At 34.0% G+C, this 24853-nt stretch overlaps 2 protein-coding genes across 2 annotated transcripts; both read right to left on the reverse strand.

Annotated features, from left to right (window-relative positions):
• Window positions 1-14849: 14849 nt before the first annotated feature.
• Window positions 14850-15933, reverse strand: LOC132180356 (uncharacterized). The gene is made up of 2 exons (XM_059593148.1): window positions 15370-15933; window positions 14850-15017 (listed from the first exon to the last, which is right to left on the reverse strand). The coding sequence occupies exons 1-2, from the start codon at window positions 15815-15817 to the stop codon at window positions 15007-15009; spliced, it is 459 nt and encodes a 152-aa protein (XP_059449131.1). The 5' UTR covers window positions 15818-15933; the 3' UTR covers window positions 14850-15006.
• On the reverse strand, window positions 15832-16693 carry LOC132181806 (F-box/kelch-repeat protein At3g06240-like). Its single transcript, XM_059595036.1, has 2 exons — window positions 15998-16693; window positions 15832-15882 (listed from the first exon to the last, which is right to left on the reverse strand). Exons 1-2 carry the CDS (start codon window positions 16691-16693, stop codon window positions 15832-15834), a joined length of 747 nt encoding a protein of 248 aa, XP_059451019.1.
• Between the last annotated feature and the right edge of the window lie 8160 nt (window positions 16694-24853).

Raw genomic sequence — 24853 nt, forward strand, 5'->3', positions numbered from 1 at the left:
AAAAAAAAAAAAAAAAAAAAAAAAAAAAAAAAAAAGGCCCCCCAAATTATCAGTCGTTTTCAATTTAGCCCATTAATGTTCCAAAAGCGATAAAGTAGCCCCCCAAACTACCAATCTATTGCATTTTGGCCACTCCGTTAGTCAAAACCGTCAGTTTGGACGGAAACTGCAAAACGACATCGTTTTGTTACGGGTAAGTTACTATAATGCCTTTGGGAAAAATATAAAAAAACTCCATAAACTACCAACCGTTTTCATTTTAGCCCCATAATGTTCAGATAGTAATAAAATAGCCCCCAAACTACCAAATAGTTACAATTTGGCCACTCCGTTAATCATTACCGTCAAATATGATGAAAAATTTAAAACTACGTCGTTTTGGCAAGAGTAAGTTACCAAAATGCCCTTTTTGGAAAAAAAAAATCATATTAAAACAAGCAAGCAAAACGCTTGAAATTAGGGTTTCCATACACTTACCAAAACGATGCCGCTTTGGTAAGTGTTAGGAATTAAAAGAAAAAATCTTAGACCCCACGCAGGTGACCCACGAAAAAACCCCCAACCCCAGTTTATCTCTCTCCCCAAAACCGCCAGCCACCACGTCGTCTATATCCGGCAACCTGTAAATCTTACCCATAACTCAATCTTTTTATAGTATTTCATGGTATAGCTGTCAGATCGGTGTTGTTTATCTTCGAATGTGATATTTTAGTTTTATTTCTACAATGGGTAAGAATTTTTCGGTGCCGCTTTGTAGCCAATGAATGGTGTGGCCGACAGTGATGGATGGTGGTGATAGGGGCGGTCGATTTTGAGAGGAAGAGAGAGAGAGAGGGGCGTTGCCTTTTTTTCACTTGAAGGAGAAGGTTGCCGGAGATAGAATGACGTGGTAGCTGGCGGTTTGGGGGAAAGAGATAAACCGGGGTTGGGGGTTTTTTCTGTATGGGGTCTAAGGTTTTTTTTTTTTTTTTTTAACACTTCCAAAACGGCGCCGTTTTGGTAAGTGTAAGGAAACCTTAATTTCAAGCAAAACGACGCTGTTTTGCGTGCTTGTTTTAATAATTTTTTTTTAAAAGGGCATTTTAGTAACTTACCCTTGTCAAAACGACATAGTTTTGAAGTTTCCATCATATTTGACAGTAATTACTAACGGAGTGGCCAAATTGCTACTATTTGGTAGTTGGGGGGTACTTTATTACTTTTTGAACATTATGGGGCTAAAATGAAAACGACTGGTAGTTTGTGGAGCTTTTTTATATTTTTCCCAAAATGGCATTGTAGTAACTTACCCGTAACAAAACGATGTCGTTTTGCAGTTTCCGTCCAAACTGACGGTTTTGACTAATGGAGTGGCCAAAATGCAATAGTTTGGTAGTTTGGGGGAGCTACTTTATCACTTTTAGAACATTAGGGGGCTAAATCGAAAAAGGCTGGTAGTTTGGAGGGCTTTTTTATATTTTTTTCTTGTTAATATAATATTTGTCTCTGCTCACCAATTTTAACACGAGCTCCTTTAGAATTTGACTAAAGCTCAATAAAATCATTGTTTTTCTCCATAATCTAAGATAACTACAATTATATATTTTATACAATTAAAATATGAAACAAAAACTATATCAATTAATAAATAATTAAACAATTATCAAGAATAGCAATATAAATATTAAAACAATTAATTTTAAAAAACAATTTAAATATAAATATAAAAATTTAATTACATACCTTAATTTTTTGTTGAAGTTGGAAAGTGAAAGGAAAAATCAAAACTTTAAATCTAAATATAAAAATTTAATTGCATACCTCAATTTTCCGTTGAAGTTAGAAAGTGAAAGGAAAAATCGACAAATCTTTAAGAAGAAAAATGCCTCAAAGTTTTGTAATTTTTGTAAAATGTAAGGAGATTTGACAATTAATCTTCAGCCTCTTTGAATTTAATTGGCACATTGCTCTAGGAAACAAAACGTGTGGCTTAGAAAGTTAGAAATAACAATTGATTTTTTGGTCTCCCTTTTGTGCTTTGCAAATTGCACGTTGTACTTTTTTTTTTTTTTTTTTTTAATTTTTAATTTTCTCTTGCATGCATGTTAGAATGTACCATGTCTTCTTCCATACTTTAAAAAAATTATTGGGAACAGTTGAAAATGTGGATAAGACTTTCTAATTTTATAAAGATTTTTTGGTCTATTTCTTGTGCTTTGCAAGTTGCACGTTGTACCTTTCTTATTTTATTTTATTTTTCTCTTGCACGTGTGTACCTTATCTTCTTCCATAGTTGAAGAAAAATATTGGAAACTGCATCATCTTAAACCTTTTGCTTTTCTACATCAAGTTTCAAGTTATAATGGTTAGAGTTGACTCAACCGCATCATCTTCAACCTTTGGTCGAGGGGGGTGGCATTTGCCATCAAGAGTTGATGAGGGGGGCATAAATCCAGAATCATGGTATTATTATTATTTTTTATTTTTTTTATTTTATTGATCAAGGGTAAGGAGAATTTTGAGGAGTTCAGGTGGGCAAGTGCCCCCCTCGACCTCCCTCCCTCTGCCCTTGGCTCCAACTAATCCCGAGGGTGCACAGGCCCTCGGCATAGAAGTTCCCACAAGTACACTTTGTGAGTTTTAAACTTAAGACCTTGAAGCGTATACTCAAAGTTCCAGGCTGTCCAATCACTAAACCAACCCTTGGAGTTACAATCAAAACAATAATAACCAACACTAATTTGTATGACATCTTATTTAATCAATTGTGGTTTCCTTTGTGCCACTAATAAAGATATTTATTTATTTTATTGAACGGCATTATTACAAGAGAAGAAAACAACTAATTACCTGTAGTAGGCTGGTTCCGCTCATTAAGGTTGTTCCTGCACTCTAAACTGAGTATATTACAGATCCAACAATTTTTATGTTTGGGTGTCCGTAAGTGACATGACAATAGCAACTATTTAGGGGAAATTAGGTCATCAACTTCTTTCGTTTTTGGTATACTTTAAAACCTCATTTTTCAATTTAATAGATTTAAAATTTGAATTTATCACCATTCTAAATTCGAGTCCTCTATTAGATTATTTGTCAAATACGCAGGAAAATATTAGAGTCCCACTCTAATTTTTTAAAAAAAAAAGAAAAAAAAAAGGATGATGGCTTGCAAATTAAAGGGTGGCTTGCGTCATCCCCAAAATTGAGGGATAGCTCACGGGTACCTCCGAACTCGATCCTCGCCGCAAGCTACCCGCCGCTGTGTAAGTCTTTTTTTTTTTCTTTTTTTTTTTGAAAAAAAAAGAATCTAAATTTAGAAATCTCTATGCATGGATATGAGTAATGTTTACTATACTTGACTCAGAACTTTGATTCATCTTTGATTCTAATTAATTAGGTGTTGAATGTTGTGTCCACATCACATGAAAAAAGATGTTGATACAGACATGCACAGAAATTACCTTTAATTATTTGTGCAGATTATACTACAGCATTTTTTTTCAAGATTCTAATTTCTTCTTCCACTGTCATACTTCAGCACTTGTTTTTGATTGGTTTGATGTAAATTTCTGTTAAATTTATGGAATTAAGAACGAAGAAAATATTTTTTCCGTTAGCTGTAAGACTATGTTATCTACAAAATCAAAAATAAAATTGTTAAACCATTTATACTAAAAAAAATATTTAACCCTATTTTTTTAAGAATCTATTTGTGACATTCAAGCATCTACGATGTAAAGTAATGTGGATGATCTGTAGTCAGCCAGTTTGGTCATTAGACTCCACAAGTATAATACTTGATCCATTGAATTTGTATGAGAATATGAGAAAAATATGGACAAATTAATGACACTAATCATTTTCTACAATAATTGTTGTTGTCATTTGCATAGGAAAAACCATATTATTTGTGATTTTACAACCAGTGAAATCACTGGTTTTACAACGCTTATCGATTAGTTGATTTTGGACAAATCTTAATTATGATTCCCATGACTTTTATCATTTTTGCACACAATGACTATTGTATGCATGTGAAAGATTAATTAGGGACAGTGGCGGAACCAGCCAATTCATATTGGGGGTGCCGCTAAAATTTTTTTTGCGTCCTAAAATTTTCTCTACCCGACAAATTTGGTAATTCACATAATATATCCATCACAAAAAAATATCAACAAAAGTTCATAAATATGTGTTCAAATTGATATATTAGAAATGAAATATGTCGGCGCTATATATATATATAAAGTCTAGAACTGCACTTTACGGTCTCTTAGAAGTACAAAATCATCAAGTATTGAATTTAAATTGAAGCTCTCAGCAAGTTAAATCAATCAATTCATGAACCTAAAGTTTATTCATGAACATAAAATTTTCAAATTAAATCACAACCTCGTAAGAAACAATCAAAGTTTATAAACATTAAACAACAAAATAAACAATCATATGGATATTAAAGTTTAACATATATATGTATTAGATAAGGATTTTTTTTTGGTTACCATACATATGTAATAAGTTTTGGCATTATTAAAGTTTACCATACACAGTAGCATCTTTGAAATTTTTTTTTTCTTTTTAATTTTTGGGAAAAAAATTTTTTAAAAAAAAAACTTTGGGGGTGCCAAAGGCTTATGTGGCTCCGCCACTAATTAGGGATGATTGATAGATTGAATAAACTGAGTATATTACAGATCCAACCATTTTTAAGTTTGAGTGTCCTTAAGTGACACTACAAAAATTGGTAATCACTAATCCATACATGCATCATGTATCATACATGTTCTGGTTTGCTTGTAAAGCAGAGTCTGGAATTCAAGAGGTATTCAAGTTCATGGCTGATGTTGTATTTTTAAGAGGTTTCTCAAATATACTTTCCATGAGCAAATCACCTAGAACTGAACAGCATTCATGTTAAGAATACATCAGTATTATCACACTAAACTTAAACAAATTAAAGTTTCTTACAATAATATAGAGGAAAAGGCACATTAAAACAAATATTTAGTTTCTTACGATGTTATCTTTTCCATGTATGCTAATTATGCTCCTATAAAGAAAACTATTAGTAATGCCTCTTCTGAACAATTTAATAAATACACATAGTTCCCTGTAGCCTTTTTTCCCTTATTCAATTAGAAAAAAATAAATAAATAAATACACATAGATATACATATTGGTGACATTGCTCTTAATTCTCCCGCTTGCAACAACTATTGTTGAAATAGCATTTTTAGTAATAAATATTGTTAATAAGAGTCTATGTAACCAATGGAAGACCAATAGATGAATAATTGTCTAGTTACGTACATTGAGAATAATAGATTCAAGAATCATGACTATCAACAATGAAAAAATCATGCAGCGATTTCACAATATGAGATATTGTTGATGACAAATGAATAAATTAATGCTAGATGTAAATAAAATAAATCTTAAGTTACATCTATATATATGCTTTATACAATATAAATTTTGTTAAATTGCTTATTTATTTCGGTAGTTGTATTCTTTAATGTTTTTAATCAATTTTTGTTCATCAAGATCTATTTTTAATTTTGCCTCTTGTGAACCAAAATCCCGATTCCACCACTGATTCTAACAACCATGCATTACGCTTGATTTGTTAGGTGTGACGCCTCATAGGTTGTCATGCATTACATATTATTTGGGCACTAACATCAAACTCCATAAATCTTATTTCCTTCCCCTTAATGTCGGAAAAACTTGTAAAACACTACAAAAATTTTCTTTTTTGGTAACGTGAAGGATTATGAACAGTCTGAAACAAAAGGCATTTGCTTTGTCCAAACGTGAAGGATTATGAACAGTCTGAAACAATATAAAAATGATAAAAAAAAAAAAAAAATTAAAGAGAAGGGAAAAAAATAAGAAATATCCACATTGTACTTATATCCGAGTATTTTGTTCTACATTTTTGAAGTCAAACATATTCTCATTTTTCCGCTCTTACTCTCGTCGTACACCCTTATGTGCCACTTGCTCTTACCACTAGATTTGAAATAAATTATTATTAGATTTTGATCTAATGATAAGAGTGGGAGCCATCTAAAGGTGTGTGAGAAAAGTAATGCTACAAGTCCATTTTGTGTCCCTCTTGAGTCTCTCCAAAAATGATGTGGCTATTAAAATTATCATTGTGCTTGTAATTGATCATTATTAGATTTTGATCAAATGTTGATTTTAATAGCTACATCAATCTTGAAGGGACTTAAGGAAGACACAAGAGAAACTTCTTGAATTACTCGTATAAGAATGTAAGTGCATGAAGGAATGAGAGTGTTAGTAGCATTACTCCTTAATAAATATATAATATTTTTTTTTTCTTGACATATCCGCATAACAGGGGAAAAAGTGATTCGAACTAGTGATCTCTGCTTCATTATACGTGGTCTCAGCCGATTGAGCTACCTTTTGAGAACAAATATATAGTGTGTTGACTTTGACGAGATAAACATATATTTTATAAAAAAAATAATAATAATTTAATAGTATAGGGAAAAAGAAAAGAACACTATAGAAATTATTGTAGAGTGTATTTAGATGAAGAAGCAAAAAGTAATTTTGTTCCCAATTTTTTTTTTTTTTAAAAAAAAATCAATGTTGTTTTAAGAATTTGTCAATATCTAGGGCTGTGTTTTTATTCATTTTCATATATTTTTTTTAGCACACTTGGCTGTGTTTAGGCTTGTCTTCTTTCAGCAGTTTCTTCACGCTTCTTCAATTCTTTATCAAATCTATAAGTACGAAGTACCAAAAATCTCAAAAACATAAAATGATATCCTAAACACCGAATAAACCAATTTATAAACAATACAAAACATGCAGGATTAGTGATTTGTCGAAGTGCACGAATTTTTGCCATGTCACTAAATGTTGACGTGTCAGTTTCCGACACGTTACTAAAGTCTTTAGCAACGTGTCAAATTTGACACGTCACCATTTTTAGCAACGTGTCAAATTTGACATGTCACCAATGGTGACGTGTCAAATTTGACACATCAACAAATGGCAACGTGTCACAAATTAGCACGTTACTAATTAAAAAAAAAAAGTTGAATTTAAAGTTATTTGTGATTTGTCATTTTTAACATATCATCATTTGGTGACGCATCACTCATTTGGTAACGTGTCACTTTGGTACGTTACCTTTTGGTGACGTGTCACTTTGGCACGTTTCCATTTGGTAATGTGCCAAAATGACACGTAACCAAATGATGACATGTTAATATGACATGTTACCATTTGGTAATGTGTCAATGTGACACGTCATCCCTTTAGTAACATATCAATTTGGCACATTACAAAACGGGTGACGTGTCACATTGACACGTCACCCGTTTGGTAATGTGCCAAATTGACACATTACCAAAGTGGTTACTCTTTTGGTGATGTGTCAAAATCGACACGTTACTTTATTTAATTAATTATTAAATTAATTCCAGCTTATGGGCACGAAACTAATTAACTTAATTAATGAACGATCAATATATACCCGTATAAAACTCGACTCGCTCATTTAACGCTCGTGAATATTAGCGCAACTTGTATATATATATAAGTTGTTCTTTTTTGTTTTTTAATTAAAAAAATAAAAATTAGAATAGCATTTATATCAAAGATATTAATTATGAGCTCAACAGCCTCAACCTTAGATCATCATCGTCTTCTTATAAACAGACTAATTAAGGTTTGAATAGGAAAAGAAATAAAATTCGGAAAAATTAGAAAAGCTATAGGGCCGGCTAATTAAGGTTTACAAAAACCTATGAGGCATATTTGCATGCATGCGTGCAATAGATTGAGAGAGCTTAAAAGGAAACCAAACTGCTAGGCCTAAAACATGTTTAAGGCCTTGACCCTAAGTTTTTACAATTGTAAAAGAAATATGTTACTAAGAAACTATGTCATTTTAATGGGGATTCGAACTAGTGATCTCCATTTTATTAAGTATGATTCCAACCAATTGAACTACTTCTTGGAGACCCTAAATTTTTACAATTGTAAAATAAACATGTTATTAAAAAACTATATCATCGAAATTGGGATTTGAGCTAATGACAATCATTTTATTAATTGTGATTCCAACCAATTGAACTATTTCTTTTATATATATATATATATATATATCCTTCTACATAGTTCTCTTAGTCTGTCTCATTCCAACAACTTTATGATTAAAAGAAGAACAAGTTTGAGTTAAAAATAGAATGGGCATAAAAGACAACTTGTTCTCTCTCAATCTGTTCCATAGTTATCTCTCTTTGGTTACATTTTTTAACAATACGTTGCAGCTAAACTACGCACATATCTTCATACGCACGAGTCCAACGTACAAGACGTCAGCTGATGTTCTGCAACTCAACTTCATTACTTTGTCTGAACCTTTTCACATCTTCTTCATACGCACTCGTCCATCGTCCAAGACGTCAACTGATGTTCTGCAACTTAATTTCAATACTTTTTCTAAACCATTTCACATCAGTCAGCTTTGTTACCCCCAACACGCCAAAGTCAAGCCCAATGTACAACATATATATGAGAGACACTCTTCCGTGGACCGTAGATACGTCGATATATATCCACGTCGATATATATCCTTAATTTTTAATTAGATCTATCAAAAAGTGAAAAAACTTATGTGCGATGAAATCTGCTGTCATATGGTAACTTAATACTTAACATATAATATATATTCACCCAGAAACATGCATGGACAATTCATACAATTAAAAGATGGGTTAAACACTTAATATCCTCTTAGGGTTTATGAATTTTATTTTTACCTCCTGGGATTTCATTTTTATCACAGGACTTTCCTGGAGTTTTGATAAAGGATCAACTTAGTCCATCCGTTAGTTGACGGTTAAGACTGACACGTGGACCAATCAGATGTTGACATGTGATAGCTATTTAATTTTAAAAAAAAATGCATTTAAAAAAAAAAAACTACATTTTTTTAATTTAAAAAAAATTAAATAGGTGCCACGTGTCAATATCTGATTGGTCCACGTGTCAGTCTTAACGGTCAACTAACAGTCAAGGAACGGATGGACTAAGTTGGTCCTTTATCAAAACTCCAGGGAGGTTCTGTGATAAAAATGAAACCCCATGAAAGTAAAAATAAAGTTTCTAAACCCCAGGGGAGTATTATGTATTTAACCCTTAAAAGATCTCTATTGATTAATGTACAACACATGCAGAACATATATAACTCACAAAAAAAAATTGTACGCGCGTACACATTTTAATTTTTACTGTAGAAATATAAGTATAAAATCAAAATGTGGTTTGATTTTGAGTATTAATAGATATAATTATGTCTATATATCAGGGGTGGGAAATATTTTACAAATTAATTTTTTTTTTTTTTCATTTTTTTGAATTAACATATTAGTGACATGGCACACGTACCCCATTGGTGACGTGCCAGCTGGACACACGTTACCAATGGACATTGGGACCTAGCAGCTGGCCTGCACTTCCTCTTCTTTCTTCCCTCCTCTTTTTTTCTTTCCCTCCCCCGCGCTGCACTCCTTCTTCCTTTTTCTCTTTCTCTCCTACGGCCATTCTTTCTTCCTCCCCCACCCGCGCCATAGCTTCCTTCCCCGTGCTTCTCCCTCATTTTGATCTTCTCCTTCTCTGCGTACACCTTCACTGTAGAGACAGGTTGGAGGCAAAAGCAATTTCTCTCTTCTTTTTTCCCTTACGAGCTAACCTACCGGACGTACCTCTCACCGCCGGCGACCATAGCTCCAGCCGGCCTCTTACAGTCTCTCTAGCTCCAGCCAGGGGAAAATGATCATTTTCATTTCAAAATCCTTCAATTTCTTCAATTTAGTGCATTTCGAATGGTACTATATTTAATGCACTATCATTATTAAAACTTTTGGATAATACTACCTTTCAAAATGTACTAAATAGAGAAAATTTAGGAATTTTGAAATGGAGAGGATCCTTTTTCCCAGCCAGGGCCGGCTCAATGGCTAGGCCACAGAGGCGGTCGCCTAGGGCTCCAGTTAGAAAGGCTCAAAATTTTTTTTAATAAGGCCTACAAATTTTTTTAATTTTATTTTAACTTAAGGCCTATTTTTTTTTTTTTTTTCCAAATAAGGCCCAAAATTTTTTCCCATAAAAATTAAAGGCCTCTAAAATAAGGCCACAATATAATAAGCTCATTGTAAAATAAGACTAATTAACTCCAAAAAACAAGTATGCCACATCAATTTTTTTGGGCAATTAGTTAAAAGTTAAACTTAAAAGTCATAAAACAACAATGAGAATGAAAATAATAATAATATTATAAAAATATAATAATATTATTAAAATAAATATTATTTAAAAAAAGTCCAACTTCAAAATTTCGCCTAAGGCCCCCAAATACATTGAGCCGGCCCTGGCTTCGGCCTCTCACAGTGTCCATCTCCGACCTTCTAGCTCCTGATTGATTAGGTATATATATACTTGCTTTAAACATTTGATTTTTATCTTCATTTTTTTTTGTATATATGGTAGGTATAGTACGTACATACGATTGTTATACATGAACATGCATGCAAATTATATATTTAATACTACGTAATTTGTTTGAAATTATATATTGAATTTAGTTTATATTTTGAATTTGGTTTAGGTTTTGCAAATACAACAAACCTAGATTTCTTTAATTTAGGGTTCCCATATACCAAATGCATTAAATTTGTAGTGGTTTAAATTTTGTTTAGGCTTCGAAAATTTAGATGATGTAAATGTAAACTAAAAAAAAAAAAAAAAAAAAAAAGAAGGAAAAGAAAAGAAAAGAAAAAACAACTGAGCTAGATTTATTTAATTTAGGTCCCCACACCAAATGCATTTAAATTTGTTGTAGTTTAAATTTTGTTTAAGTTTTGAAAATTTAGATGATGTAAATGTAAATTAAAAAAAAAAAAGGAAAAAAAAAAAAAAAAACACAACTCAGCTAGATTTATTTAATTTAGGGTCCCCATACCAAATGCATTTAAATTTGTAGTGGTTTAAATTTTGTTTAGGTTTTGCAAATTTAAATTATGTAAATGTTATAAAAAAAAATGAAAAAGAAAAAAGCAAAACAACAAACCTAGATTTATTTAATTTAGGGACCCCATACCAAATGCATTAAAATTTGTAGTGGTTTTAATTTTGTTTAGGTTTTACAAATTTAGATTATGTGAATTTATAAAAAAAAAAAAAAAAATGAAAAAGAAAAAAACAAAACAACTAATTAACCTAGTTTGAATTATTCATTTTTAGGGTAATTCTTATATATTTGTTCCTTATATATGTTGTAACGCTATGGACACGAGTTAGATAACGAAGTATAGGAGTATGAAGGAAAACATAAACAGGTGTAGATCATTCGTGGACTTGCTGTTAGGAACTGTACAACTCCAAATGGACTTATTGTTTGTCTGTGTATATATTTATCATTTGAGTTGGTGGTTGTGACTTGTGAGTGTGTCCAACTGCATGTCTTTGGCCAGGTATCTCTAAAAGTTTGCCCTGTTATCTTATGGATGTCTTTGGTTTTGTATCTTTGTGGTCCTTTTGTCATCCAGTTTAATCTTATCTCATCAAATTTGTAGATTTTATCATGTTTGTTGACTGATTGTTTGTTTTATCATTTACAGTTAGTGCGGAGAGGTCGGGCGGTGCTTATGGCGTTGACTCTGATTTGGTTGGAATGTTTTGTTGTTGTATTCACGAACAAAGTTGTATATTTTATATGTTTTGTTGATATATAGTTGGATCTATTTTGTGATAATAGAGGCAGTTTGATTGTTTTTTAACAAATCTTTTTTGGTTATTAATTATTTGTGATAGTTGATGGATAATTAATAGTTCTTTTGATGGATAGATGGATATTGATTAATGTAGTTGTAGTAGATGTGTAACTCGTCTATCAGGTGCGGCAATTCCAAAATTTGAGTATAACGCCCCGAAAAACTCAAAAATTAAATATGGGGAGTAAAAAAAAATAATAATAATAATTTATTTTCTAGCAGACTTTAGTGACGTGTTAGAGTTGCCGTGTTACCCTTTGGTGACGTGTCACATTGATGACACGTTACTAATTTCTTGACGTGTTGAACTTGACACTTTACCATTTTGGTGACATGTCAAATTTGCCACATTACCTTTGATGATGTGGCAATTTTGACACGTTACCAAAGTTGAAATGTGTAAAGTTTGACACGTCAAAAAAACTTTCTGACGTGGCAACATTTGACAGGTCAACAAATTTTGGTAACGTGTCAAAATCGCATCGTCATAAATTTTTTAGGAACGTGCCAATTGTTGACACGTCACCAAAGAGTGACGTGTCAACAATTGACATGTTACTAAAGCTCCGTTAGTGACACCTAATTTTTTTACCTGCCACACACGTTCCTAATGACATGCTTCACCACTGATGGCCTGTCAAAAACAAATTAGTTTTTTGTAGTGAAAATATAACAACCCCTACCCTCGTACTCATAGGCTGGCAAGCATTACAGCTAGCTCGTTTTTATTTTGTTTTTAACAATCCCTCAACTTCTTTTATTGCTAAAAAATAAGCAAACAAACGTGAGGGATTATGGACTCATAGAAATATAAAAAATTGAACTCATAGAAGTGTTAAAAGGAATAAATCTAGAAAATTTGAAATTACTGTGTAATAAATCTCAGAAGTCTCACTATATCAAATATCAAATATCCAAATTCTTTCGAAAAGAGGACAAAATAACAAATATCCAAATTGTACTTCTATCCCAATATTTTATTCTACATTTTTTTAGTCAACCGGCTTAACTTAAATCCTTAATAAACAGGATCTGGTTTACATGCAGATAAACAATGTGTTGACCTCCCCGTCATATTTTACGGCTCTTCTTTAAATAAAACGGCTTAAATTAAATCAACGACGTGTGTGTTAACATTGACTGCATTATCACTAATAATATGAGATTGGATTCGTTATGGCCAGAGAATTTCTCTCATCTCCATTTTGGGCAGCACATGTCATCACTGCGATTCACACCCTTGTCCCATGCATAATATGGATTATTAAATTAATGAAGTCAAGGTTAATTATGGTGATTGTCAATTTGTCTTTTAAAAAAGAATAATGATACTTATTTAATTAGTAGACTCTATACAATTATCATACAAATTGATGATGTCGTTATGAATGTATACCTTGTCCGTATAGCTTATCCATTTTAATATATATATTGGTTTATAAAACGAATTTCAACTGAAATGCGTGCGGCGTTGTTGGTGGTGGTTGTGCTGCTTATAGCAATCAGCTTCCAGACAGTACTCAAGCCCCCTGAAGGAATTTTGCTAGACAACACCTATCGCAGAACCACTAGAATAGCTCCGACCAACGTTAGTATAGAAGTCAAACGACAGCCCCATATAACGAGACGACATTATTCATGCTGGAAAACTCATTGAAGCTTCTCACGTTTTTTACTGCTTCATTCTTTTTTGCTGCAATCTCTGCAGTATTATACCTCCTTCCTTTTGGCCATTTTGTGTTAGCCAGACCCATTTGTAACCTCTCACTGTGTTTTATCCTTTCATTTTACATCACGTTTCCGAGGTCTTCACCAATTTCATGGTGGGAGGATTACTTTTTTGTAGTTTCCTTGTGTTCTTTTTTATTGTTGTCGTTTTTTATTTCCTTAATGCTGGAGAAGGTAAGAATACTTGTCAAGGCTTTTGTTCGAAGATCGGAACTGCTTGTCCCAGCTCGTACATAGATTGGCGGCGGGCAGTATGCTTATCCCCCGGCCGCCCGGGCCCTAAATGCCGTCTAAACAGTTAGTTCGTTGGTGAGAGAAGAATTGGGGTTACATCTTGTTCTATTGAATTGTAGGAAATTGTATTACATTGTTTGGTAGTTATATAAAAATTAAGGCATGATAAAGAAATCAAATAAGGTAGAAAATGCATTACAGAGCTACAACAAAACTATGGATAATAAGAACAGAAAATATCATTTTGGAATGTGACTCCCATAATGTCATAGATGCCATCCAGAATAACTCTAATCAAACATAATGGAGCATCATTACCATTATCTCAAATATGCATTGGATGCTTCCCTATTTCAATACGAGGCATGTTCAGAAAATTCTAAGAATATGATCTCTTCAGTTCCTACGAGAAACTCAAATCGAGAGTACATCCACAGTTTTCAAAGTTCACCGGTTATGAGTGTCACAACTATTGCTAATTGAAAAAGATGCTTTCATTCTCCAATCACTCAATAACAGATGAAAATCCACTAGAGGACAAGATATTTTAACACTTAACTATGTTTTATTTTTTTTTTATATCGGAACCTCTATAAGGCAAAACCCTTCGAACCAATCCTTGCAGAGTAAACCTCGATTTCGTGCACTGTACCCTCGAAAGTTTATCTGTACGGAACTGAATATATTTCTGACTTTTTCACTAAGAAGTGTAACCCTAAAGAATTGTTTGCACTCGATCAAGAAGTGTTGAACCTTAAACCTTGAAGGGAGCAAACCTCCAAAACCAAGGCCTTCACCACTTGAATGTTAACAATTACCTATGTTAAAATGGGAGAATTAGACTTTGGATCTTTTCAAAGTTCACCAACAACAGGATCGCTGCTTTTCTAATGGAAAAATATGTTCTGATTTCTAGTATTTTTTTCACAGTTGCATGATACAATCATCTCAAAAAGGAGGAATAAACTGATGTACCATCAGAGCAAACATCTTAGAGCATGAGATTCCTTCTTTTTTAACCCTTCACATTGAAAGTGCAAAAAAAGCCAACACTGAAAACCTTTGAGAATTCTTCTTTTCTAGTACCCTTTTCACTCTTTCAAATCTTGCAAGAAAGTAAAGCAACAAAGAAAACTAAAACAACAAAAGCAATCCAAGAAAACAAAACAGAGATTTCTTCCTTGTACTTCATCGACCGACTCCATCCAAGGTGGTGTAAAACCATTTCACCAAATCTTCTTTTCCCTCAATTCACTTCTGCAAAATAGACAAAAACTAATGAGAATTCCTTCACAAACATTAAAAAATAGGGAGTACACACTTTCACTTTTCTTTTGTAGCCAAAGGAGACGACGACTCTTCACACAAAATATACACATTAAAACTTTTGATTCAGGTTTATAATTCATATCTACAGAAAAATGTGAAATTCCTAAAAATACTCTTGTAAGTTTGTAACCCTAGAATTAAAATGATTGAATTGAGCTGCAGAATTTGTAAGTAGGAGTACAGCAAAGAACGTATCAACCAAACAGTGAATAGAAGGCACATCATAACAATTGAATCAATAACTTATTTACTCTTGCTTATGCCAAAGTTTATAGTATACCTTCTGGACAGGATATACACCTGCTTTCTTCAGACGAATTCTCCAGTCGCCTTGGAATTCGGTCGGCTACATTCAGTAGAACAAGGCTCTCCACGTAAGTATCCAAATAAATATGTTCTAGGTGATGAATGGGAAAATCCTTCACATATCCTCCGCTACTTGGTCCAAAAGAAAACAACCAGGCAGCCTTGTGCGCTAGCACTTCACCACTCTTTGTAAAGCCTATCAACCTGTGAAATCCCCCAATGCGAACATCAAACAGCTTAGTCCAAGATTCCTCCACTCCGTACTCTTTCATCACCCACACGGAATGAGACGCCTTGTTGCCAAATTCGTTACAAGGGACAAGTGCAAGCAACCCATCACGTAGCGCCAGAGTAACGTTCAAGTCTTCCAGCTCTTGTAAACTTTTAGGCATACCCACTTCACCAAAGGCCTCTTCCTTCATATTAAATGACACAATCACATTGCGAAAGACGCCACGACGCCGTGGAGTGTGTGCGGGCCAGTGGACTGCCCCACTCAGGAAAACTGTGAAAATCGATGAGCACCACGTGTTCGTGATGTAGGGAGGACCAGGGGCCGAAAGAGAGCGCCATATGCCACTTCGAAGCGTATAAATCTCAACCAGAGGTGGAACAGTTTTGAAACCAATATAATCAGTATCTGGATACACAAGCCTCACCAATTTGTAATCATCAGTCGTGGGCTCATACCCAAAGCCAAATGATTTGTTTAACGAACGGTCAAATCCAAGATTAGGCTTGGGAAGGTAGATGGCTTTTTGAATGGATGGGTTCCAGAGAACACATAAGCCAACTTCGTTATCGAAATTCAGAGTGGCAAGACAAAGTAGGCCGTTAGATGAGCCAACTAAGTGCAAGGAATATTCATTGTTAGATGGATCACGCAATTCTATGCGATCTGATGGGTTTGCAAAGAAATCACCCTTCTGTTCTATTTCTGGATCGGATGGATAAAGCAGGACGGTGTGCAAAGTCCAGCAATGGCAGACGAAGAGGTAGGGCTGGTGTGGGGAGTTGGAAAGAGAGCGATTGAGATGGGTGGAGATAAAGTTGGGGGTGGAGATTAGAGAGCACCATGCCTTTGAAACGCATCTGAATCTCATGAGCGACTTCACAGGCAATCGTGAGAGGATGTCGGTGATAACCTCCTTCGGGAGACAGTCTGACATTGTCTGTTTCTTTTTTCCTACAAAAGACGATGAGCGAAAAAGGAGGAGACCGCTTGCTTGTTTAGAGAGAAATGCAGCAGGTGGGGTCGTTGTTTGTTTCATGCGACCAACTGGAGGACTCCCGGCCATTGTTGTGTCACTGTGCAGACTGTAGAGACGATATATCCAGCAAAGTTTGGGTAAAACAAAAGCATGCACGCCGCGTGCAAATTTTTTTTTTTAAAAAAAAAAAAAAAAAATTTTTTGCACGGGCGTGCGTATCAGTGCTCAGCAAGTTTGTGTTTGAACGTTGACCGTCAATCAAAGCAACGCGCAAGGAGAAAAGTTTCTGATTCAAAGAGGCAGACGTGACGTGACGGGCGTTTAAGAGGCTAGGGATAATGCCATGATATCCCTACTGCCTACTGATATGCAAAACTAGTTGTTTTTCCAGCAGGCCCTTTTATTTTCTTTTATTTGAATTTTGATTTTTTTTTTTGCTGAAAATTTGATTTTACAATCAACGGCAGTGCGTTTGCCTGCAATATTTAATTGTAAAATTCTGTTTAATCACTAAACTTGATCTTAAAAAATTACTTTTTGCATAAGTTGATAGAATGTTTAGCAAAGAGAAGGCCTTAATTTGCCTACCGACCAAAGAAACTTGAAGGCTTTAATGGCTTCCCTGTTTTTGCAGCAAGAAGAAAGAAGACAAGCCCTGCAGAAAATGCCCATGACGTGAAAGAGGATATATTTCATTATAGTTCTATATTTCAGAGTATCATTTATTATTTGATCCCTTTGCATTCCATATTTGAAGTTGCGATCGGATCTATTCATTAAAAAGAATCGATTCAATACATTTATTATGTACCCACAGGTATTATATTAGATTTGAATAAAATTTCGGATCAATCTATATTGATTGACTGCCTAGCCATATCGAGAGCCAATCTTTTTCATTCATTCTCGGGCCAAACCCAGTTAGTAGGGTTCCTTGTCTTCCTTCGGACTAAAGCCCGCTTTCAATTATCTAGTTTATAGATAGGGGGCACCCGAGCAAGAAAAACCCATTTTTGAACCGGGGAGGAGGTCGAGTTCTCTCTTATCTTATATACATAGTCACAACATTCACTGAAGATGTTGCTTTCAAGGTCAAGGATAGAACGCCGAAAGTGGAGCGGTTCCACACGTTCCACTATTTGCTGCGGCACACCTTGTTCAAGCTTCGCAAATCATGAGATCCTGAAAATGCAAGGACACCTTTGTCTCATCCATGCCTTCTATTTTTTATTTTATTTCTTGTTTTAATATTTGACACTTTGATCGTCAAATTTATTTTCGTAATTACTTAGAGCTAGGGTGAAATTTAGTATTTTTATTATATGTTTTTCATAGATTAATAATAAAATGTTTAGAATAATTTTTAATTCAAAAAATATTTCACTTTCATTAGTTTTTTTTTTTTTTATTGTTATAATTTTTTGAGTATATCAAGTACTTACTTTTTTTTTGATTTGTTATGATTCAAAAATTTATTTAATACTTAATTTTTCTTGTAACATAATATTGGAATCAAGGTTTTGATCAAACTCATGCTCAATTAACTTTATTTTTTTAGTTAGTGTTAATTGTTCTATCTTCCGTTTAGGAGTGATATGGGCTCTTGTAATGTTTTTGCATCAACTTTTTTCTCTCTTAACTCAATTTTAATTATTTTGGTTTAGGTATGGAATTTAAGTGTCATTCCGCTGCTCTACCTTTTTTTTTTTTTTTTTTTTTTTTCATCCAAGTCATTTATTTATTTATCTACACAATAATAAAGATTGTATTTTAGTGTTTATCATTCTCTGAAGATCGACCTCGGTTTCACCAAAAATTTTATTAATTGCGATAAGTTGCACTTGGGTTTGCCACTTTTTGAACGCAACATTAGGGTACGTTGACGTTAGCATACGAATTTGACCATATGACCCATGTTATTTTTAAGGAAAATGATGGTCTCACTAATTTGCGCAACTTAAGTCCAACTAAAACTAGTGTTTACCAGCAAGTGGAACCCATATCCTTGACATTTTGCAATGTTTAATTTTATGTGCGTTTGCTGATATGTTTTTTTGAATACTTGTTGATTACTCAATCTTTAAGTGATAAAGCTCCCTTGATATTTTGCAAGGGAGTTAAAAATATTTAACAACTTTCTTTTTTCATTGAATGCAATGTGGTGTGGGTAGTCGGCGGCTAGGTCGAAGACTGCGGTCTCTTTAGAGTAATTTTGCCTTTTGGTCATTTGACTCATTTCAGTCAGTTGTAATTCTTCAATTTGATTTGTAATTCTTCTGTTTGTAAATTAATTTTGTTCTTCAAGTTGAAGTTGCTTGTAATTTGTTTAGAGTATTCCCAGCAGCTACCTGATCATTTTTCCTAAGTTTAAGGATCCAAACTACTTTTTGCTTCCCTATTCAAATACACTACACAATAGCTTCCCTTTATAGTTTCCTATAGCATTAAAATATTATTTGTTTTACTTTTGTTTTGTTTTTATATTCTTTTATTTTGCATAGGAAAGTGCGAGAGGAGAGAATGTCATTTTCTGATTATAATAAACCATGTGACAGTTGAACCCAATACATTGGGTTCAACTGTAGCAATCCTAATGTATAAGGAAGATATAGGAAAACTGTTGTAAGTGAGTTTTTGTGATTTTTTTGAGATTTTCCATATGTGTAGGAAAGGGAAGCAGCTTTAGGGTAGCTACTGATAATGTTCTAAGGCCCTGATATACTTGTCCTGTAAGCATGTAATTTTAGGTGTTTCTAATTTCTGCAATTGTAAGTTACTTTGTTTTAGGTTTTCCCATGAATCATGGCCCCAAGATAATTGTCCTTTATGTAATTTTATATTACTTGATTTAGTGAATTTTATCATTGTTGAGTCTTACTTGATTTAGTGAAGTCCTTACCAATTGTATGATTTTTTTGTTTTTTTATCAATACCTGATTTCTTAACGAACCTTAATTGGGCCGAGCTACCTGTTTAAGGCTCGCATGGTTTGTCAGCCCTTGAAATCACTAAATAATTTTTTTTTTTTCCTAACTCAAGCTCAAGCTGAGTCGAGCTAATCGAGAGCTCGACTCGGCTCGAAATTGCCCTTTGGCGATCCAGAGCGTGTCAACCTTCTCCAAGAGCCAAGTTCGACCAAGGGTTTTCCAGCTCGGCTCAAGCTCGAGCTCGGCTCGTTTATTTGCCTTCTAAAACGAGTTGATCTTGGATTTCTAATACCCAGCTTGGCTGAATTTGTTTACAGCCCTATGGCCGAGCAATCCCTTCCATACTAAAAAAATATTTAACCCCATTTTTTTAAGAATCTATTTGTGACATTCAAGCATCTACGATGTAAAGTAGTGTGGATGATATGTAGTCAGCCATTCTAGCCATTATAACTTTCTTTAACAAACTTTTGGGAAGTTTACATTTTTTGAGTAGTATTTTGCATAAAAACGTGTTAGTTAACATTTCTTGAAAAATAGTGATAATTCTGACGAAAAAAAAATTGACTTTTAAGTTAAAATCTTATATCATAATTAAAAATGGTTGATGTTAATATTTTTCTAATCTCATTTTATAAATTAACCATTAGATTTGTAAATTTATGTAGATCACACGTAAGTCAATGATAGATTCTACAATTATAATGGTTGATCTATTGAATTTGTAAAAAAATATGAGGAAAATATTTGCAAAGGCTCAAAGTCCAATCAATACCAACTTGTTTACTTTTATAACCTGATTTTTCTTCCATATACTCCAATTACTTTTTCTGCCTTTCCTTTTCCAATAATAATTTGGGATGGTTCATAACAATTTGAAGCAAATGGGCATGAACAGAAAGACGAACACAACTATCTATGCAGCAAAGATTAACGAGAACCCATGACTGAAACCATAACAGGATTGATTCAGAACACTTTTGAGCAGATGGGCATCAACCAAAATGGGAAAAGAACCAACCAGAAGAGCAAACTCAAAGTTACATTATTCAAAGAATTCTAAAAAAAAAAAGAAAGGTTATTTATTTCCAAAACAAATATTAAAATTGAAATATGAAATAACTTGATATTGAAATAGGAAATTGTAATATGATTCATAATCCGATATTAAGCATCAAGTACCTGCTTTTCTTTGTGAGCTAACTATCACGGTGTTAGCTACATTCAGTAGAACAAGGCTCTCTACTTAAGTATCCAAATAAATATTCTCTTCGAATAAATGGGAAGATCCACATCTCCTTGGCTACTTGGTCCGAGAGAAAACAAATGATATGACGCATGAAAAGCAATAAATAAAAGAAGCTAATTGTGAGAATAATGAGAAGCTAAGTGGTGGCACGAAAATTGAGAAAATTTGTGAGCTTAAGCTTTAGGACCTTAAGCTCTAGCACGAGTGAATTTTGGTAAAGTTGAGAATTGGGACATGAAAATGGCCCAAAATTGATTATGGGAATCGAGTGATCAGTCAGCCATTGCTAGTAATTATCACTACTAAATCAGGTTTTAGGGTTTTAAAGTGTAATTAAGGTTTGTGTTTTAGGAGAGTGGGTAATATTAGAGGATGGATTTGCAGAACAATGAGTTTTGACCTTTTGGAAAGAGAATTTGAATTTTAACATACAGGTAAGTAATCACCCATAAGAACGCCAAACGGATTTACCTATAAATTGTGTGTATACGTATTTGACGTGCTTGTCGCGAGCTTTAATATTTTAAAAAGGCTAATTTAAGTATGCGTTGTTATTTATTGTATTACCCATGAAATAAATTATGTTTTCATAACTGAAAATTATACTATTACGTGGAATACTACCATAGAAAAAAGAAGAAGAGTTTGAGTAATAATAGCTTAAATATGTAAAACAACATCCAAGTCATTTTTTATTTTTCTGCATAATAATAGAAATTTTATTTTAGTGTATCATTCCCTGAAGATTGACATCTATTTCACCAAGAATTTTATTTCTTTCTAATAGGTTGTACTTGGGTTTGTAATCATTTTGACGCAACATTGGGGTACCTGCACATTAGTATATGGATTTGACCCTATGATCCATGTTATTTTTAATGTTCTCTACTCTAAATTTGATGGCAAAACTGACCGGCACAACCATCGACGAATGGCGGTCATGCCTTACGGCATTGCTAGTTGTGTAGATCACCCGGAGTTAAATCCTGTTGGACAACTAGTGGTGGCTGGTTATTGTACCTCATCGGGACACCGGTACTGTTGTACCTGAAGTCCAACGGAATGTGCGAACCTCATCGTAAGAGGGTTATGGGTACAAATAGGTATAATCATAAATATTATATTATACACTTCATCAGTATGATTTTCTATCTTACAACTACAAATTGTTTTCTCCTAATTATGTGCTGATCAACTGCCTTCTAATGTATTGTTTTCCACACCAGCATAATTACTGTTATTCTTGTCATTAAGTATAATTTGCCCCAAAACCTCATGTTAAATATTAATGATATTTGATAACTACCCTCGATTTTTTTTTTTTAAAACGTTCATCTTCCTACATTATTTCCAACTAAAGTACTAAACTGGATTTATTGCATGAGTTAAGTTTCGTTGGTGATTTACTTACTAAATCGTTGACTTATATATTAATTTTCTTTCTACTTGTAAAACATTTGTTCTATAGACTAGCATGTTAGTTCCTTGAGAGTGCAAATTAAAATCATTTGTTAGGATTTGAGTCGTTGGGTGAAATCTTATAGGGGCAAATTTATGTGTATTTCTTGTGTACTGTTGTATTCAAGAGAGACTAGTGTATTTCAATTGTTAATGTATTTTGAAGGCTCCAGTTTTATATTGTGGTGAAAGAAAAAGATACCAAGGTAAAAAAAAACTTTTCACTTCATATTATCAATCGATTTGGGTGGTTTAATCTTGTTTTTTGTTTCGGTTTGTGTAAAATTTAGTTTTTTTAATTTTTAATTATTTTTTTTAAGGAAAACTTTACTTTGGCCCTCTAACCTTCCAGCCGATTTTACAAACTCTCACTAAACTTTTAAATCTCTCACTTTGGACTCCTAACCTTTCAATTTCTATTACTTTGGACCCTTTTGTTAGTTTTCAACGTTAAACTCAAACGGTTTGACTTTTTATGCCCATTATACCCCCACATTAAAATTACACCGTTTTGGGCACCAAAACTATAACACCCACCCAGCCCAAAACGACGTTGTTTTGGACATTAAAATTATTATTATTATTATTTTTTTTTTTAAAAAAAAGAAAAGAAAAAGAAAAGGCAAAATATTAAAAAAAAAAAAAAAATCGGGGTGACTCTAGCCACATTCTTGGCCAAAATGGGGTGACCGGACCACCACAATTTTTGGTCAAGGGGGGTGGTCGAACCACCCCTAGGCCCTTGGGGGTGGTTTGGTCACCTCCAAAAGGCCAAAAAAAAGAAGAAGGGGGGATCATGTGGTTTTCGGCTTTTAGGGGTGACCGGACCACCCCAAGGGCTTGGGAGTGGTTTGGCCAGCCCCTACAGCCGGTATGGGGGTGGGCGAACCACCCTCCTCCCTTGGGGGTGGTCGGCCACCCCCATACCGGATGTAGGGGGTGGCCGAAACCACCCCCCAGACCTTTGGGGGTGGTCCGGCCATCAAAAGCCTAAAACCACCAAATCCCTTTTTGTTTTTGGCCTTTTGGGGGTGGCTGGACCACCCCCTTGGCCAAAAATGGGGTGGTTGGAGCCACCCCGATTTTTTTATTTTTATTTTATTTTGCCTTTTTTTTTTAAAAGAGAAAAAACAATTTTAATGCCCAAAACGATGTTGTTTTGGGCTGGGGGTGGGTGTTGTAGTTTTGGGCATTTTCGGAATTTCAAGTGGATTGGGTGGGGGTATAATGGGCATAAAAAGTCAAATCGTTTGAGTTTAACTTTGAAAATTAACAGAGGGATCCAAAGTGAGAGCGAATCAAAGTTCAGGGGTCCAAAGTGAGAGATTTGAAAGTTCAGGGAAGTTTGTAAAATCGGCTGAAAATTCAGGGGATCAAAATAAAGTTTCCTTTTTTTTTTTTTTTTTTTTTTTTTTTTATCTCGTGTCAAAAAAAAAAAGTATCATATGTGATACAGAGTCGCATCATAGGATATTTTGATTTGGCAATAATATGTGGCACAAATGACACGTGTCATGATTTTAAGTGAGGTGTCGTGGATTTCCGTTAAAAAAATGGACGGAACCTTGACAAAAGTACCAAATGGGCTTTTTAGTTAATAACAGGTACCACTTGTGACACTTTTTGAAACCGAGGAGTCTGTTTGATTTTGGCCTTAAGTACTAAATTTGCATTTAACCATTTTTTTAATTTATATTTATTAATACTGGTGGCACTTCAAGTAAATTAGTAGTTCATGCATTTGAAGACGCTACAAAGAACATTCCGATTTAACATTTAGTAAATTCATTTGGGGAGCCTTACATGTCAACTCCCCACGGGTGGCAGATCACACTTCCTTTGGGTGATTGGCGATGACAAAGGGGCGGCGCTAGAGATGGAGGTGGACGGTAACCGATGACGGGGGAGGGATAACAGTGTTTATAGCTTGATGTATAGAGATATTACAAGCAAAAATTCAAGAATAAAGGCTTTATGGCTCTCCAACAAATGACTTACTTTAATATGGCTCTCCAACAAATGACTTAATTTGCTTGTAAACCTAGCATTTTTCAAGGAACAATATATCTACACCAAGAGAGGGACCAGCTAGAAGAACCGAGACGAATATTTCAGAAACTACAAAGATTGTTAAGGGATGAATCAGAAAACTTTCATCATTAGCTAGATGACTAAGGAACAGTTTATCTACACCAAGAGAGGGACCAGCTAGAAGACCCGAACTTCCAACTAAATTTCCAGCCATGGAGACGAATATTTCAGAAACTACAAAGATTGTCAAGGGATGAATCAGAAAACTTTCATCATTAGCTATATATGCTGGTAAAACAGCTACTGTCATACTAGCTAATATTGGAAGATGATGAGAAAGAACAGTAACTCATCAAAGCATTACCATTTACCAGCTATCAGTTCAACAATTTTCACCCCCATATATGTACATGCATGCTTATAAACCCTACCAAGAAAAGTCTAAGACAACACTAACAAAAAAAGTCGAAGACTTAGCAACTTGTAAATCTCCTCATCACTTAGCTTCTTCCCTCTCAATTGCACTCCATATCGTATGTTGTGTGCAACTGTGCCTGAAAAGATAGATATCCCATCAGATTT

This window comes from Corylus avellana, chromosome ca5 (assembly GCF_901000735.1).
Source record: "Corylus avellana chromosome ca5, CavTom2PMs-1.0".
Classification (NCBI taxonomy): domain Eukaryota; kingdom Viridiplantae; phylum Streptophyta; class Magnoliopsida; order Fagales; family Betulaceae; genus Corylus; species Corylus avellana.

Bases quoted from the DNA above. Each gene is read 5' to 3' on its own strand.
- LOC132180356 (XM_059593148.1), bottom strand. From the start codon at position 15,817: ATGAAGGAAGAGGCCTTTGGTGAAGTGGGTATGCCTAAAAGTTTACAA.
- LOC132181806 (XM_059595036.1), bottom strand. From the start codon at position 16,693: ATGGCCGGGAGTCCTCCAGTTGGTCGCATGAAACAAACAACGACCCCA. The intron at 15,883-15,997 runs GTTGAGATTTAT...TGAGTGGGGCAG, and splicing joins TCAAAACTGTTCCACCTCTG to TCCACTGGCCCGCACACACT.